The 18,413-nt window shown below is 41.4% G+C and overlaps 1 protein-coding gene across 2 annotated transcripts in view; it reads left to right on the top strand.

Moving 5' to 3' along the window:
* Window positions 1-18,413, top strand: part of TTC39B (tetratricopeptide repeat domain 39B) — a 138,724-nt gene that overhangs the window by 47,576 nt on the left and 72,735 nt on the right. The window contains exon 2 of one of the 2 annotated variants that reach the window (XM_048850371.2): window positions 3,533-3,567. The exons of the other annotated variant lie outside the window; for it this stretch is intronic. Coding sequence (XP_048706328.1) covers window positions 3,533-3,567 — 35 coding nt within the window. The remainder of the gene's footprint in view (window positions 1-3,532; window positions 3,568-18,413) is intronic. 2 annotated transcript variants of the gene reach the window in all.

The following is an 18,413-nucleotide window of genomic DNA, read 5'->3' as shown; positions in this document are numbered from 1 at the left end:
AGCCCCACCGCCGTGCTGCCTGGCAGGAGCTCGCAGCCCCGCTGCCCAGAGGGCTGGTGGCACAGCGAGCTGAGGCTACAGGGGAGAGAGGACAGCAGGGGAGGGGCTGGGAGATGGCCTCCCCAGCCGGGAGCTCAAGGGCCTGTCAGGACAGTACCATGGGCTGGATGTGGGCTGTAGTTCGCCCCAGCCTCTGTTTTAGGGGCTTGTCGTGACCAAGTCCTTGGCTGTTTGTCTTTTTCTGTTCTGGTCTTTCTCTGCTTCTCCAGTTCCAGGATTATGGCAGCCAGCTGGTTCTTTTGAGAAAATAGTAGATTCCAAATGATCCATCAATAAAACCTCAATTTTAATTGCATTCATCTGTTTACTCCCAGTGATTGGAGGATAGTGTTTCACTGGTTCCAACTCTCTCAGTAATGTGAAGCTTGATGGAGCAGAAGATTCCGCTGATACCAAATGATAAAATTAGTTTCCTTACTTGAAATTTTGTCTTTCCTGAATGGAAAATAACTTACATTTTTTACTTAAAGGAAAATAACATATTTGGGCATTTGCATGTGTTAACATCACACTGGAGGACTTTAGTGTAATTTATTACTCAAAGGCAAATCAAAGTTATCATGTGGCAGTTAAAATTAGTACCTAGCAATTTATTATAGCATTTGAAGTTACTTGTCAGATACATTTCTAATAAGCATTCACTAAGAAATCAAAAGTTCATACAATAAAGGCCCAACTTCCTGGATTGTTACTGTATGATAACTTCAGTCACATGATGACATGCTTATGCACAGTAGTATACATCTAAAATGCTATCTATACTCCACCCAAAAACAAAAAAACCCTGGTAATATTCCAAGGTTTTGCATTACTTTGACAACTGGGAGGTGGGGAAGCTTGGATGGGTGGATATCTTCATGCAGTTATGGGTTTAACACATTTCTCAAGTTGCTTCTTTTTTACCACTATTCCATCTGTCTGACTTGGGTTGAACTTTGGGTAGCTGGTTTATTTTCATCTGACAGTTTATTTCTCACAAGTACTGTGCCATCTCTGAGGCAAATTTGCTTTTGTCCACTCAGATCAGTGTGAAAAGTTGGGTATTATTTCTCTTCCATTAAGGCCTTGGCAATGAGTGTGTTTGGGAAGGGTGCAACAGAGACATTCATGGGGCTGCTAATTTAAGGGGTCATGACCCATTTACAGCCAGACTGCTGGCATTGGCAGCTTCTCAGAAACCATGATGAAGGAAGACTTTAATTGCTGTAGTGCCCAGGCTGCTTCCTCTGATTGCTGTTTCTCCAATTATAACAGCAGTCTTTTCCCTTAGGTCCTCTTTGAACTACTTCCTTATGACATGTTTCTAGTGGCACTTCAGAGGGAAAAGGCTACTTCCTCATTCAGCATCTCTGCACCACTGGCTTAGAATGGTTTCTGACTATAGGAAGCTACTGGATCGGTAGCTCGGCTTGAGACTGGGACATTCTACAAATACATTAGAAGCAAGAGGAAGATCAAGGACAGGGTAGTCCCATTTCTCAATGAGGTGGGAGAAAGACAATAGCAGAAAATGTGCAAATAGTAGAAGTGATAAATGACATTTTTGTTTCAATTTTCACCAAAAAGGTTAGTAGCGATTGGACGTATAATATAGTGAACATGGGTGAAAATGAGGTAGGATCTGAGATAGATCCTAAAATAGAAAAAGAACAAGTTAAAACTTACTCAGGCAAATTAGGTGTCTTCAAGTCGGCAGGGCCTGATGAAATGCATCCTAGAATACGCAAGGAGCTGACTGAGGAGATATCTGAGTCATTAGTGATTATCTTTGAAAATGCATGGAAGATAGGAGAGATTCCAGAGGACTGGAAGAGGGAATCTGTAGTGCCAATCATAAGTGCCTATAATAAGGACAACCCAGGGAATTACAGACCAGTCAGCTTAACTTCAGTATCCAGAAAGATAATGGAACAAATAAGCAATCAATTTGCAGACATCTAGTAGATAATAAGGTGATAAGTAACAGTCAGCATGATTTATCAAGAACAAATTGTATCAAACCAACCTAATAGGGGCTTTTTTGAACAGGATAACAAGCCTTGTGGGTAGTAGGGAAGAGGTAGGTATGGTATATCTTGACTTTAGTAAGGCTTTTGATACTGTCTCGCATGACCTTCTCATAAACAAGTTAGGGAAATACAGCCTAGATCAGGGGTGGGCAAACTTTTTGGTCCAAGGGCCACATCTGGGTGAGGAAACTGCATGCAGGGCCATGAATGAAGGGCTGGGGCAGGGGGTTAGGGTGCAGGAGGGAGTGCAGGGTGTGGGAGGGAGTGCGGTGTGCTGGAAGGGGCTCAGGGCAAGGGGTTGTGACACGGGAGGGGTGCACGGTGTATGAGGGGGCTCGGCAGGGGGTTGAGGTGCAGGGAGGGGTGTGGAGTATGAGAGGGGTTTCAGGTCAAGGGGCTGGGGGCTCAGGGCAGGGGGTTGAGGTGCCGGAGGGGTGCGGGGTGGGGCAGGAGGGTTGCAGGGTGCAGCAGAGGGCTCAGGTCAGGGGGTTGGGGTGCAGGAGGGGTGTGGTGTGCAGCAGGGGATCAGGGAAGGGGGTTGGGGTGCAGGAGGGGTGCAGGGTGCAGCAGGGGGCTCAGGGCAGGAGGTTGGGTGCGGGGTGCAGCAGGGGGCTCAGGACAAGGGTTCGGGGTGCAGGCTCCATCCTGTCATCGCTTACCTTGAGTGGCTCCGGGATGGCAGCGGGGCTAAGGCAGGCTCCTAACTGTCAAGGTCGTTAAGCACTAGAGCAAATTGCCAAGTGAGGTTGTGGGACCTCCATCATTGGAGGTTTTTAAGAACAGGTTAGACAAACACCTGTCCGTCATGGTCTAATTATTACATAGTCCTGACTTGAATACAGGGGACTAGACTAAATGACCTACTGAGGTCCTTTCCAGTCCTACGTTTCTATGATTGCTTGATTTAAAGGACTGGGGAAGAGGAGGAGGAAGTGACTGTGGGAAAGAACGGAGAAAAGACTGATGGGGAGAGTACAAGTTTTAAATTGCCTCTTCACTAGTTAATGAATCCAGTTGCCCTGTAGGCCACTTTTAGCTCCAATTTTCTATTAAGTATTTCCAGTGAAGCTTTTATAGTTATTATCTTAAATATATTCTTTATCCCAAGTATAGTTTTTATAATAGAAGGTGTGAGCCTAAGGTGACCACTGGACCATAAACTTCAGCTGAAAGGACAGCTCTGCTTGTGGGGTGTGATGAAAATGGGAGGTCTCACTAGTTCAACTCCATATTCTAATGGCAATAAACTATGGTAGGTGTTGGTTAATAGGCTAAAGTTGTAACCAAAGCATGCACCAGTAGCTTACTAATAAATACCCAATTGTGAGTTATTTCTCTAGTGGTAGAATAAAATCAATCTGATTCTGTAGCTGTGTGGCTTTTTGGCATCACTTCATTAAAAAACAACACACACGCACCCTTTCTATTTATTGAAAAGTCATTCTTGGCTTATTTTTTTGCAGGAAAACTTTGAAGATGCCTTTGAAAGCATCCCAGTGTAAGTGCAATTTTACTATTTATATTTTCCATTTTTAAATATAGAGTCATACAGAGTGCTAAATTATTGTTGCCTAATATGCACCACACATTTCTGTGTGTTGGTAAAATCAGCTATTGTTCACTTGTACACATGTATAGTGACCATTTATATTTCCAAAACCAATGATGCTCTTAAAGGATGCCTCAGCCTTGGTGTATGTGTGATTATAAAGCATTTGGTGTTTCCTTACACTCCTCCTTTATAATTTTCATATTTGTTGGCAAAGTAGTTCAGTGCCATACTGACAGCTCTGGAGAATCTCATGAAGAGGTGCAGTATGAACAGTAGAAAAGTTACCATTAGATAGTCTTCTGGTGGAAATTACTTTCAGGCCCTATCTTTCTTTATCATATTTGGTCAAGCAAAAGACCTTGAGCAGGGATTGTTCCACCCATGCATGACTGTGTGCAGACTTACCCTCTCCATGCATTGATGGAAGTGGGGTTACATGCAGTAGTGGCACAAGATTGCACATAAAGAAAAGTGATCAGTTCCTCTCCAACTGTATGGGAACTACATAAGAGTTAACATTTCTTGTTGCTGTATTAAATAGTGTTGCAACAGCACATTTGATGATCTCTCTTACTATGCAGCTTCACTGTCAACAGATTCTGGCATAGCCATCCCTGAGAGGACTGTAGGTGGAAGTTCCAGTGCTAAAGAGCTGGAGTTATGACCTCTATACCACTCTCCAGCCCTGCTACTAGTGTAGACGGTGAAGCTGGAGTGGTGGAAGAAGCATGACCTAGCCCAGTCTTAAGGCTGCTCTAAGTTATACTGGGGGAACAGTCCATCGCAGAAAGGGATGAGGACTGGGGCAGTGCAGAGGCCACCTTTACACTGGAGAAGAGACTTAAGACAGTAAAGCTCTTAAATTCTGATACCAATCATGGAAGTCTGTATCGATGGTTTCAGGAGAATCAGACCTGAACTGGGCAGGTGCCTTAATCCTAAAGCCAACTTTGTTAGGCAATGCACAAATCTGAGAGCTCACAGGATGAGCCTCTGATCCCATCCTTCATGGGTCTGAGCTCTCGAGAAGAGTATAATGCCTTCTGAAGCGAGTGATAGATAAGGCTGCACTACTCAGAACCAAGGAGGAAGAGCTACTATTTACTAAGCTTAGGAGAATGCAGTTTGAGTAACTGTTGTACTGAACTCACTGACTGGCCCCACCATTGTCTTCTAAGTGAACAGACATGCACAGAATTAAGCAATCGTCCACATTGTCATTCCTCAGACTTGGTGTCCCATTTAACTACAGTTCACATCCGGATCCACAGCCTCTTGTGTTTCTTGGCATTCAAGCAGGACTGAAGGATGCTCAGACCAATGTTACTGCAGCTTCCTCAACATCAAAGACTCAGTGAGAGGATCCAGGCTCATGATTCAAGTTCATAAATCCATTGACAGGCCTCATATGTGAGACGTCCGCTCTTCAGTTTAGAGAACTTCTACACCAGATAAGTTACTGATCCCACAGGAGACAGTGTTTAAAAACTGTTGGTGTAGCTGTGGAACTAGAGTTTGATACCGCATAAGAGAATGCTGCAAAAGTTGGAGTTTCAGGTGGCACTCCTGTCACATGATTTATAGCAAGTAATCTTGGATTTTTTTTTTCTTCAGGTTCATTTTACCAATCAGATGAATGGCATATGACACAGACACATCCTAAGCATTAATTGAATTACGGACTAAGGTCCAGATCCTCAAAGGATCCTAAATACCACTGAGCATCTGGGTCTAACATGCTAATCTTGAAGGCCTGTCTTACAGAACCAGCTATTGGCACAAATGAGTATCAGGATGTTTCATTATCGCAGGGCTGTGGAAGCTATCTGTTTTTTACCAGTGACACCATTACTGCTATCTTGCTATCATTACTAGACTATTTCAGACCATTCCAACTGGTAGGTGAATTTTGTATAGGCCTTAAATATCATCATGTCAACCATACATGAGAGAGCCCATAAGCTCTACAATGTGTTTGGAGGTGAGGCAGAATGGGAAAGTGGTCCATTGATGAATGTCTGCTAGACCCTGAACATTATTAGTGGTGTACTCTGTCCTCTTCCTGCTAGGATTCAGAGCCAATTGATTATATTGACAGCTGTGGCAGGAGACTGAGTATTTGAATAGCTACCCTTTTCTGGGTTCTCTATCAGCATTGACCCTGGCTGATAAAGATAAAAGATGGAAGCTATTCTGTTCAGTTTATGGACAATAGAGCAATAAAAATAAATGGGGTCATCTGAGCTGAAGGCATACTCATTGGCAACTTGCTCTCTGCTTAGACAACTTCAAGGCAATTGTGGGTAGATATAAGTTCTGTGCCTGGGGCAGGCTCTTTCATTTGTTCAGCCACCTTTTGGAGAATTTGAGAGAGGAGGTGAGCCTGGATCCATTCAGCAAGATGATCTCCAATTCATGGGAGAGAGGTTCAAGATCCTTGGGCTTCTATAATCCGTCTTCCAGGATGAGAAGTCCTTCAGACACTCTGGATGCATTTATCTGTCTAATACCAGTTGTACCCAAAAGCCCCGCTGACAAAGAAAGTGTTTACTTAAGTCTTCAATCTCAGCTTCCCTAGTACTATCTTTGATTTCAGCTTTCAAACAGCAAATTTGATGGGGCACCAGAGGGGACCCTTCTCTTAATCTAATGGAACGCTGCTGTTCTTTCTCTTCACCCTGTAGGGATTGTCATTCTTTCCCTTTGCCCTGTAGGGATAGTCATTCTTGAGACTCTTTGTGTCATGGAGTAGAAGGAATTTGGAACTGTGGTTTGCCTGAAATAGTGGAATAGTTAAACAGTTCAGTTTCATGCTGCTGCCAGCCCTCTCTCTCTTCTCATCCCTTTTTAAGGGACCCTCTTATGAAAAACTGATTTTATTGCTGATATTTCCAGTAGCCAAAAAGAGAAGATTTTCATGCCAATTTGCATATGAATTTTATGCAAGTTTTAGGCTCCATATGGTGACTTTGGAATTCATCATTCCTCAATCTATAGGACTGAGTCAAGACTCTTGACCTGGAATGCAAAGAACTGCAACATGATCAAGTAGTACACAGGAAATATTTGAAATTCTGGGTCATTAAGGAATCATTTGGAAGCCATACATGCATATCATCTTCCGTATAGAACATAAGTGCTTAGTTTTTGAATATACTAACTGTAAAAGATTCTTTCAATGAATGATATGTCTACTCACATGTACTAGAGCCTCTCCCTTCCTAACAACTAAACCTAATATTAAGATTAGTAGGGGCATCCTTTGAGCTATTGTGCGTGTGTCTCTGAGAAATGTTTCCTATGTATCCAGTTCCTCAACTGTCACTGGTGGTCATAACATGCAGTAAGGGCTTCTCTACATTAGGAATTTGCATTGGTATAACTTAAAATATAAATTTTAAACTGATCTTGTTAAACTGGTGGAAAAAGCTGCATGGACACTCTTATTTCAGAATAAGAATGTCTTATTTTGGTTTAGTTTAAGGGTATGTCTATACTACCCACCGGATCGGTGGGCAGCGATCAATTTAGCAGGGATTGATTTATTGCGTCTAGTCTAGACTTGATAGATCGATCCCCGAGCACTCTCCTGTCGACTCCTGTACTCCACCGCTGCGAGAGGCACAGGCAGAGTCAACGGGGGAGCAGCAGCAGTAGTGAAGACACCACGTGAGTAGGTCTAAGTACATCGACTTCGGCTATATTATTCACGTAACTGAAGTTGTGTAACTTAGATCGATCCCCCCACGTAGTGTAGACCAGGCCTAAGTCATTTAGGAACAGGTTTAACTAAACTTCTATAAGACACTCATATCAAAATAAGTGTCCACATAGTCTTTTGCACCTAGTTTTAGTCAGTTTAACTAGATCAGTTTAAAAGCTGATTAAAATTATACTGGTGCAACTTTCTCAGGTGTGCAAGCCTGAAGAGAATGAATGAGATCAGGCCTGGTGGTTTATACTGCATATACAGTGTTCTGTTAGGATAAACTGCCTTGGTGTCCACACCACTAGTTTCTATCAGGAGAGTTTCCAACAAAACAAGTTCCTCTTTATCTGGCATTATTCACTAAACGTCAGAGCTTACTAGGAGAAACCAGGTTGCATATGTTAGATGCTAAATGGGTGATAAGTTATCTAAGAGGGTAAAATCCTTCCCTAAATCTCCAGGGCTCGCTGTGGTGTTTGAGGACAAGTCCAAGGGGAAGCCAATCTCTGTTCAGATTGGCTAAATGGATTAAATAGATTTTGTATCCAGATTCTTGTATAAGGATCTTTTATAGATGTTCAGTACCACAGGGGTGAAAGGTTTAGTCAGTCAGACATAAAGCTGTGTTTATGGCATGCCCGAAATGTCTCCTTCATAGGCATTTTAAGGGACTGTCATTATACAGCTCTCTAGATATATTTTAAAACCAGAATGGACCATTATGATCATCATAGTCTGACCCTCCTGCATAACTCAAGTCATAGAATTTCTCTAAGTGACTCTTGCATCAAGCTCATTTCTTGTTACTTTGAGTGGAAAGACTGACACATTTCCTTATATAGCCAGGAGGACTCAAATGTTCAAATTTGAAAAGGGGCATGTATGTGATCCTAATCATCACAACTTCACTTGTTGTAAACACAACTATCAAGAGTCACCATGTTCCAAGAGTGTAACTGCAAAGATGACCAGTTACTCACTTGTGACTGGAGTTTAATCTTCCTTTTTCTTCGAAAATTCAAGCCTCTGACTATTACTAAATTCAGCATGAGCTCAGGACATTACAGATTACTTCTTCCCAACCCTTTTCCACACAGAAGAAGACAACTCCCTGCTTGTGACTCCATGCAGTTAAGTCTCTGCCCCTTACGGTGCAGTTTTTTGTCTTTTTCCAATGTCTTTTTCCACACTACATTTAGCCATTGACAATTTAAGATCTTTGCACTTAATATTTTCCAAAAACATAATGAGTGCTGTACAAACATAATATTGTCCTCTATCTCAAAGAAATCTCAATGTAAATAGACATAATTCAGACAAAGGACTGAAATAAAAGAATGCAACACATTTACCTTATGTCTATATTACTGATTCTTGACCAAAAGCTTCACTTTTCTTATAACTTTATGAAAACCTAGTCTATCTTCTATGTTTTCATTATCTAGTAAAATTAACCTTTAACATCTGCAGTTTTGACCCTCATTCATATGCTTTGCCATCATCTTTGCTTTTCCTTGAGCTGAACAGTTCTTGAATCATTGACAAACTTTTTTCCCCTTTCTCTAGGGCAGTTAGAGATCCATATCTTTTACTCCCAGATTCAAATGAATTTTCTCTGGAAACTTGGAAGCTCTTGGTTTTTAATTATTATGAAAATTAGATTAAATTAAAAATTGCGGAAAAGTCAAATCTCATGGTCCCACCCAAATTTGTGCCAAAGCCTGATATAGACTAGCACATACAGCTGGCCTTGATTCCCCCTTCCACCCCTCACCCCCCAGTCCTCCTCCTTTAGAAGCTTGTACAGAATTCTCTTTAATTATAGTAATATTACCTGTCTCTCATCCTATGTACCATTCCCTCAGTTTCACCTAAACGTATGGCCATAAAAATACCCTGTAGATTACCTTTAGATTGTCTTTGGGAGGAAGTACAGTAGCATGCATGTCTAGAATCCAACCTCTTAGAAATAAGCCATGCCCACAGAGAAAGTTCCCTAATCATTAGTTTTCTATAGCAATTTGTGATATGGAACACTGGGTTGTGGCATAGTTGAATGTCAAAAATGTAGGGTGGTTTAGTTTTTAAATTATCTGAAACAATGATCAGAAAGGAAAAAGTGGGAAAGGAAGACTTAAAATGATATGAATTTTAGTAAAGGATTTTGAAAAGAATTCTTAAATTTGTCAGTGGCTCTTAATTTTAGAGGTGCCAGTAGGGAGAAACATAATTTACTGGTATCAGTTATTGTCCCTCTTTTGTCTCTCCTTTCCCCACCCAAAGCTGGATATTACTAATCCGTGATCCTACCAAAGCTGCTCTGAACGGTATTACTGGAGTAATAGATTAAAGGCCAGAAGTGTTTAAAGAAGTTAGAAGGTTATCCTTGTAATCTCAGAAGTGTGGTTAATGTTTCAGTTATACCTGCACTTGTGTTTATCTGTCAGTGGGTAAAGCACTGGGAAGCAGCTGGAGATGAGGGGGACGGGGAAGACCCTAAATACAGGTCTTGTCTAAGATACTTAGGAAAGTCCATGCCTGCTGGGAGGGGGAATCCTCAAACTTTCCCAGGGGGTGCTGCAAAAGTAGATTGTCAAGCATACCTGTAAGCAGTTTAAGCTTTTTCTTATGTTTGGTACCTGGACTGTTCACGGTCAATCAATCATTAAGAAGACATTTTAAAACATTACAATTCCATGAAAGTCAAGTTTATAAGTAAAGTTTTAAAAGGAAGTGATATCTAACTAAATAAGCACATTAGAAAATGACAGCTGGCTTGGACTTTTGTCCAATTCAGAGAAACCATATTTGGCTCATGAATCCTAAAAGAGGAACCAAGTTAAACAATTCGAAAAATAAACAATTTAAGCTGGCCTTATTTATGTCTGAAGTTATACCATTTGAGCTTTCTGCATTTTTTTTTTAAAAGAACAATTGCACAAAAGATATGCTTGTCGCTTCATCTACTAAGAAAAATTTTTAGGGCTGTCGATTAATCGCAGTTAACACAAGCAATTAACTGAAAAAATTAATCGTGATAATTGCGGTTTTAATCTCACTCTTAAACAATAGAATACCAATTGAAATTTATTAAATATTTTGGATGTTTTTCTACATTTTCATATATATTGTATTGTAACTGAAATCAAAGTGTATACTATTTTTAATCTAAATATTTGCATATAAATTGTAAACAAAATAAATGGTATTTTTCAATTCACCTCATACAAATATTGTAGTGCAATCTCTTTGTCATGAAAGTGCAATTTACAAATGTAGAATTTTTTTGTTACATAACTGCACTCAAAAACTAAATAATGTACAACTTCAGAGCCTACAAGGCCACTCAGTCCTACTTGTTCAGCCAATCGCTAAGACAAACAAGTTTACATTTACAGAGATAATGCTGCACTCTTCTTAATTACAGTGTCACCAGAAAGTGAAAACAGGCATTTGCATGGCACTTTTGTAGCTGGCTTTTTGTAGCATGGTATTTACATGCCAGATATGCTAAACATGCGCAAACTCCTTCATGCTTCGGCTATCATTCTAGAGGACATGCTGATGATGCTCGTTTAAAAAAATCTGTTAATTAAATTTGTGATTGAAATCCTTAGGGGAGAATTGTATGTCCCCTGCTCTGTTTTACCCACATTCTGCCACATATTTCATATTATAGCAGTCTTGGATGATAACTCAGCACATGTTGTTCATTTTAAGAACACTTTCACTGCAGATTTGACAAAACACAAAGGTACCAATGTGAGATTTCTAAAGATAGCTACAGCACTCAACCCAAGGTTTAAGAATCTGAAGTACCTTCCAAAATCTGAGAGGCATGAGATGTGGAGCATGCTCTCAGAAGTCTTAAAAGCAACACTCTGATGTGGAAACAACAGAACCCAAACCACCAAAAAAGAAAGCTGCTTTGGATTGTTATTGAGTAGAACCTGTCATCAGCATGGACATTTGTCCCCTGGAACGGTAGTTGAAGAATGAAGGACATATGAATCTTTAGCGCATCTGGCACGTAAATATCTTGCGACACTGGTTACAACAATGCCATGTGCAAGCCTGTTCTCACTTTCAGGTGACATTGTAAACAAGAAGCGGGCAGCATTATCTCCTGCAAATGTAAACAAGCTTGTTTGAACGATTGGCTGAAGTAGGACTGAGTGACCTTGTAGGCTCTGAAGTTTTACATTGTTTTGTTTTTGAGTGCAGTTATGTAACAAAAAAAATTCGACATTTGTAAATTGTACTTTCACAACAAAGAGATTGCACTACAGTACTTGTATGAGGTGAATTGAAAAATACTATTTCTTTTGGTTTTTACAATGCAAATACTTGTAATCAAAAATAAATATAAAGTGGGCACTTTACATGTTGTATTCTGTGTTGTAAATGAAATCAATATATTTGAAAATGAAGAAAATATCCAAAAATATTTAAATAAATGGTATTCTATTGTTTAACAGTGCGATTAATCATGCTTAATTTTTTTAATTGCTTGACAGCCATAAAATTTTCCTATATCTTGGCTATAAACTTGCCCCTAAAATAGGTACCTATTTAAAAATAGTGTGTGTGTGCGGCTTCTGTAAAATAACAGTGAAATGTGCAGAAACACACAGAACAAAGTTTTATAATCCCAGAGTTCACAATCCAAACTTCGATAGGGCCTATGTTTTTATTCAGCATAGTATCATTTTGTGGTGTCAGGCTGCCACAAGGGGAAAAAACCAGTTCAAGACCTGGTCTGCACTGGGGTTGGGGATCGATCTAAGTTATGCAACTTCAACTACGTGAATAACGTAGCTGAAGTGAACGTACTTAGACCTACTCACCACTGTGTCTTCACTATGGTGAGTCTGCTGCTGTTCCCACGTCGACTCTGCCTGCACCTCTCGCGGTGGTGGAGTACAGGAGTCGATGGGAGACGCGATAAATCGACCCCCGCTGGATCGATTGCTGCCCGTTGATCCGGCGTGTAGTATAGACATACCCCAAGAGAAGAAATGCATCTGAAAGGACTGCATGCATTGAGGCATGCTCACAATCAGACATAACAAAGTACTTGTGCATGTGCAAGTGAGGAGCTTTGTTCATCCTTTGCAATGGGGAGCACCTTTTATATAACAGGTTTTATTTAAACTTGATCAATATGAAGAGTCTGTTTTGGAGTAAAAACTATATATGCCTGGGGGATCTTCCCTGGAAAATATCAAAATACCCCATGCAATTTCCTGAATGTTGGAAGATGAAGATCTTTGAGGAGAGAGGTTTAGACACTCACACAAGTATTAACTTATCTGCCATTTAACTTTGGTCTGTCTCTGTTTTTGTTGCCTTTTTTTTTTTAAAATGTGCACCAAAGCACCAACTACATTTGTTAACTTCCATCAGAGATGCACATCAAACATGCCAAATACCACTACTAGATGGTTAAATTTTAAAAATATCAAAGCGCGTCCCCCTTCCCTTGTGCCTAAGAATATGGAGCTCCTGTGCTCATCTCCATTCCAAAACTAGATGTCTCTAGCTTCTCCTTCCACTATTTTATCCTCTGAATTTTAAATCAAACATTAGTGTGTGTTTCATTGTAATATTTTGACACTGAACTTTCTAAACAGATATCTTTACTTGCTATGTCTCCTGAGTTTTCTTTTCTTATTAATTCTTTAATTCACTTCCCTGTTTTCATTTCTCCTACCATCTGCCTTTCTGTTTCTCTTGGTGTTTCAGTTTTTCCTTTAATTAACTTTTTATTTCCTTTTTTTCCCATCTTAAATTTCTCTGAAAGAGGGTGCTAGGTCCTTTGGGCATATGTTCAGCCCAGCATGTCTGGTATGGACCTTACCACTTCAAACCTGTGAATTCTGTGAGAAGTAGTCCAGAGGGGTGAATGAGGAGCAATAATTTGACCTACAGGAAATAGGCTGTAAGAGATTTTTTTATTTCAGGAACGATTCGGCAGACTGGGAGATCTATAGGGAGCAGAAGGTGTTTGGGTAGGCTCTCCTTTCCCTGCCCTTTCACTTCTCCTAAGTACTCTTCTTGAACTCATTCCTCCCCATCTGCTCTGGAGTACCACAGAGGAGAAAGAGCTGATGGATGTTTTGTTACCTCTGGATTTTAGCTAGGCCTGTCTTTTCTTCTTGGGGCAGAGACTGGAATTTTAATTATGAAAAGGGCAAACCAATGTAGACTTAAACTTCTAGAATCTGGAGGCACACTGAAAGAGGATGTCACACCTCAGTAAATTGAATTTTCCTTATCTTGTTATGGTGTTCTCTCTAAAATATAAAAATAGCCAATATTAACATTTAAATTGTCAACAATTTCCCTGTTGATCTTAGCAAAAAAAAAAAATATAAAAGTCTATTTGTGCAGCATTAAAGGTGCCTCAGAAGAGGAAGATTAAGAGGATTTAATTCTTCTTTGTCCTGGTGACATTCCTTTCTTTTTGGAGGGAAATCATGTTTCCTCATAGTTAATAAAGTACAATTTCCAATCAAATCAAAGTTCCAATAATTTAATTATTTTGCAGGAAATCCTCAGCATTTCATGGGAGCGGTCTCAGAATGGAGTAATTTTTAGTAATTGGGGAAGAGATGGAAAATGAGTCAAGGGTAGGTGGTCCAGATGTGTTTGCAGAGTGTATAAGGCCTTTGTAAGAAGGTTCTGGAGGCATACCTCCCTTACTAGTATTTTTTAAGCACCTGGCAATTGCTGCAATACGGAGGGATCTAAAGTTACATAAAAAGCTCTTCAGGAATATCTTTATGAACCAAGTTCTCTTTCCCCTATTTCTCCTAAAATAGACTCAGGCTTGGTCTGTACTAGGAATTTTGTCCGTATAACTACGTCACTCCACACCCCTGAGCGATGTAGTTATAGTGATCTAATTCCAGGTGTAGACAGCGCTATATCAACGGGAGGGCTTCTGTTGACGTAGCTACTGCCTCTCCCGGAAGAAACCTTCCTATCAGCATAGATAGTTTCTTCACTAGAGCACTACAGCGGTGCAGCTGCATCATTGTAAGTGTAGACAAGCCCATAGTTTCTCCCCTTCCCCAAAACATTAGATTACTCCTTCCCAAATCATTCTTGTTTTCCCCAGCTGCTCTTGCCAGACTTCCACTCTTGGTTTTACCCAGCAATTCCATCTTGCATTTCTGGCTTCTCACCACCAAGATTCCATGTCTGAGGGAGTCTCTTTTCTGACTTGGATTGGATTGGAGTGGCAGGTTGGGCTTCTGGCCAGAGAAGAAGCATGGAAGGTTGGCAAATTGCTGCTAGTTTCTGGAGTGGAGCAGACTCAGTTACTCAACAAAACTTCCTCATTACCCACTGCCTGTTGCAGGTCCATCCTGAGCTCAGGAGGCTTCACCTGTCTGTGTCCTCTCATAGCGGTCCCATGCTTCCTTTGCTGGTTGCTTGACTGGAGAAGAATCAAATCTGAGCTAGCAAGCAGGGCTGTGGTTGACTGGAGACCCTGGATTGTAATGTAAAGCAGCTGACAGCAGATGGCTGCATTGTGTACTGCAGTGAGTCAGATCACCATCAGCAGTCTAAAGAAGCCTTCACTTATCACTTCCAAAGAGTGCATCAATGCATTTGCACAGGGACTAATCAGGGGTTCTAAAACTGGCGGTTGGGACCCCTCTGGGGGTTGTGAGGTTATTACCTGGGGGTCGCGAGCTGTCAGCCTCCACCCCAAATCCCACTTTACCTTCAGCATTTATAATGGTGTTAAATATATAAAAAAGTGTTTTTAATTGATTAGGGGGTGTCACACTCAGAGGCTTGCTATGTGAAAGGGGTCACCAATACAAAAGTTTGAGAACCACTGGACTAGGTGCTGAATGGCCCTGCAATCGGTCAGTCTGAGGAGCCAGTTAGTCAGGGAAATGGTGAAGTGGCCCAGTTTGGGCCTGGAGACTGTTGTTTTGGGGAAAATGATACATAATATTTAGGGCTGTTGATTAATTGCAGTTAACTCATGCAATTAACTCAAAAATTAATTGTGATTAATTGCACTGTTAAACAATAGAATACCAATTGAAATTTATTAAATATTTTTGGATGTTTTTCTACATTTTCAAATATAAGGATTGTAGAATCAAGTCAATTGTCTGGCTTATAGCTGCTAAGGCCAGAGGGACCATTTTGATCAACTAGTCTGACCTCCTGTATAACACAAGCCATAGAACTTCCCCAAAATAATTTCTTTTGAACCAGAGCAAAATTGACTTTTAAAAAAAGTCCAATCTTGATTTTAAAATAGCAAATTATTAACAGCTTTTGGTAAGTTGTTGACTTGGCTCTGAAGGCAAGATTAGGAAACTATTGTAAGGAAATATTCCCGAGATTGTCTATAGATGCTATCCCCAAACTTTTAAAAGCTGAGTGCCCTCTTCAGGAAGATGAAACCAGTTGCTCATTCCCCCTTCACTGCATAGCCCTGCCATATGTTAAAGGCTTACGTGCCTTAATTTATACATTTTACACACTGCTCTACCTGGCCTCTGACTTTTTCCAATGAGCCCTCCACCACTTCGGGAAATGTTTGTGTAGACCTTTATAGCTATGTTCTCTCTCTTCTTATGTGTTTTGAACAGCAAAATAATTATTTACTTTTAAAATATTGTCATTGGCATTAAAGTTAGCACCCACTGAAATGAATGAGGAAGTTTACACCTCAGAGCTTTAGTGTCTGGCTGACTCTCTGCAAACTTAAAGAGCATTGGTGATACTCAGGCTATGTCTACACTGCAGTTTGCCTGCATAATTTATGTTGCTCAGGGTTATGAATAAACCATCCCCCAGAGTGACAAAAATCACACTGACATAAGTGCTGGTATGGACAGTGTTATGTCCCATCTCTCCCATCATCTTAGAGTGGCTACTGTAGGCTCTGTCTACACTAGCACTTTTGTCGGTAAAACTTTTGTCAGTTAGGGCTGTGAAAAAGCCACATGCCTGACTGACAAAAGTTTCACCGATAAAAGCGCTGGGGTGGACAGTGCTATGCTGGAGGGAGACGCTCTCCTGCCAACATAGCTACCGCCGCTCGTTAGGGGTGGTTTAATTATGCCAGCGGGAGAGCTCTACACAGGAGACCTTCCAACGGCACAGTTGCAGTGGTACAGCTGTGCTGCTGTAAGGTCCATAGTACAGACATAGCCTTAGAGAGCTCTAGTGTAGCCATGCCCTCACTTTATGTTTTGAAGTTTTCTTTGCAGCCATAACAGTTAGTCAATCTCTTTAAAAAATGAAAGCTGAGACTAGGGGGAATGATTTGGAGATCTGTCCATGTCCCTTGGCTTGTACTTTGTGTCCCACCATTTGGGCACTCTTCACACTTTTGGGAAATACTGGTCTGTAGCTGTGATCTGGTAGACAAACCACACTCAGGCCATTTGTGGTGTAGGAGGTATCCCAGTCATCCATAGGCCTCTCCCCTTTTGAACTCTTGAAGCAACTGTGCCGGATTTTGATCCTAGTGCAGAGGATGTGGAAAGAGAAGGGACTGTCTTTTTGTTCTGTATTTGTACAGCTCCTAGTACAGTGGGGCCCTGGTTCTTGATGGGGCTCCTAGGTACTACAGAACTACTACTACTACTTCTAGGGTATCTGAGACTAAAATGTTCTACAGTATGTGCCTACCCTTAAAGAAAGGCTCAAAGCCTCAGGCACATGCATAAGGGAAAATCTTCTTAATGCCCAGTGGGCCCAGCACCATGCATATAACAAAGGGGCCCACTGCTGAGTGTTTAACCCTGCAGATCAGGTGCTCATATTACTCTCTCAAATGGAGTCCAAACTTTTGGCCTGACAGTGAGCCCTATGAAATTACATACCAAGTAGGACTGGTAAATTACAAGATTAGGCAATTTACCAAGAAGAAAACTAACAAATGTATCATGTTAATTTCTTAAAGCCATAGAAGTCACCAGAGGTTTTGTTCATTGCTGCATATTCTCCAGAACCAGAGCTAGGGCTGCAGATATCCAGAACCCCCTCTACAAGATCTGTATCTGTTGGGGACCATCTCATGCTGGATCTTACAAAGGGATATTGGCATATCACATTGGAGACCCAGTGGAAAAAAACAGCTTTTGCCACTCCCTACAGACTGTATCAGTGCTGAACCATGCTGTTTTCATGGGCCCTCTGTGACTTTTCAATGGCTGACGGACTGGGTCCTCCATCCCCTGGGCCATTATGCCACGGCCTCCCTGGATGATGTAGTTATTTATGATTGGGGTTGGTAGGACCACCTGAAACAGGTAGCTGCCATCCTCCAGTTCTTAGAAGATGCTGGATTAACAGCAATCCCTAAAAAGTGCTGCTTAAGCAAGCATGGGATGAGGTGCCTGTGTTGGTGAAAGGCCAAGTTTTGATCACTTGTGGATAAGGTCCAGGCCTTGAGAGCCTGCCTTGCCCCATCCTTGAAGAAACAGGTACAACATTCCTGGGGCTGGCAGAATACTATTGTAGATTTGTACCATGGTTATCTTTCATTCCAGCCACTCATGGATCTGCTTAAGGACAGCGGATCTAGAAAGGTTCACTGGATGAGGGCCTATGAAAAATCCTTCCAGACTCTTAAGTCCCAACTATGTGGGGAATCTATTCTGTACAGCCCATGCTTCACCAAGGAATTTATCCTCCAAACTGCTGCCTCTAAACTCTGATTGGGAGCTGTCTCATCATAGTTTGTCAATGGAGGGAGTACCCAGTCCTCCACCTTAGCTGAAAACTGTTCCCCTGAGAGATAGTGTATTTGGTTTCGAAAAAAGGCTTGGTGGCAAAATGGCTGTAGATGTGCTCTGATACTCCCTTCTTCAGAATGTGTTTACCCTGGTCATGGATCATGCCCTGTAGTGGCTGAGCACCATGAAGGACACCAACCCATGGTTCATGCAGTGGTACCTGGTTTTTTCCTCCTGAGATGGGAGCTGATCGACTAGTACCCCAGGCATGATCCTGAGTGGGAGGTTGTGTGATGGCTTAGACAAATCCCCTGCTGAGCAAGAGTGGGTTAACAGGGGCTTGTGGGCCCAATCAACCCACC

This window comes from Caretta caretta, chromosome 5 (genome assembly GCF_965140235.1).
Source record: "Caretta caretta isolate rCarCar2 chromosome 5, rCarCar1.hap1, whole genome shotgun sequence".
Classification (NCBI taxonomy): Eukaryota; Metazoa; Chordata; order Testudines; family Cheloniidae; genus Caretta; species Caretta caretta.
This window is presented reverse-complemented; position numbering and strand designations above follow the sequence as displayed.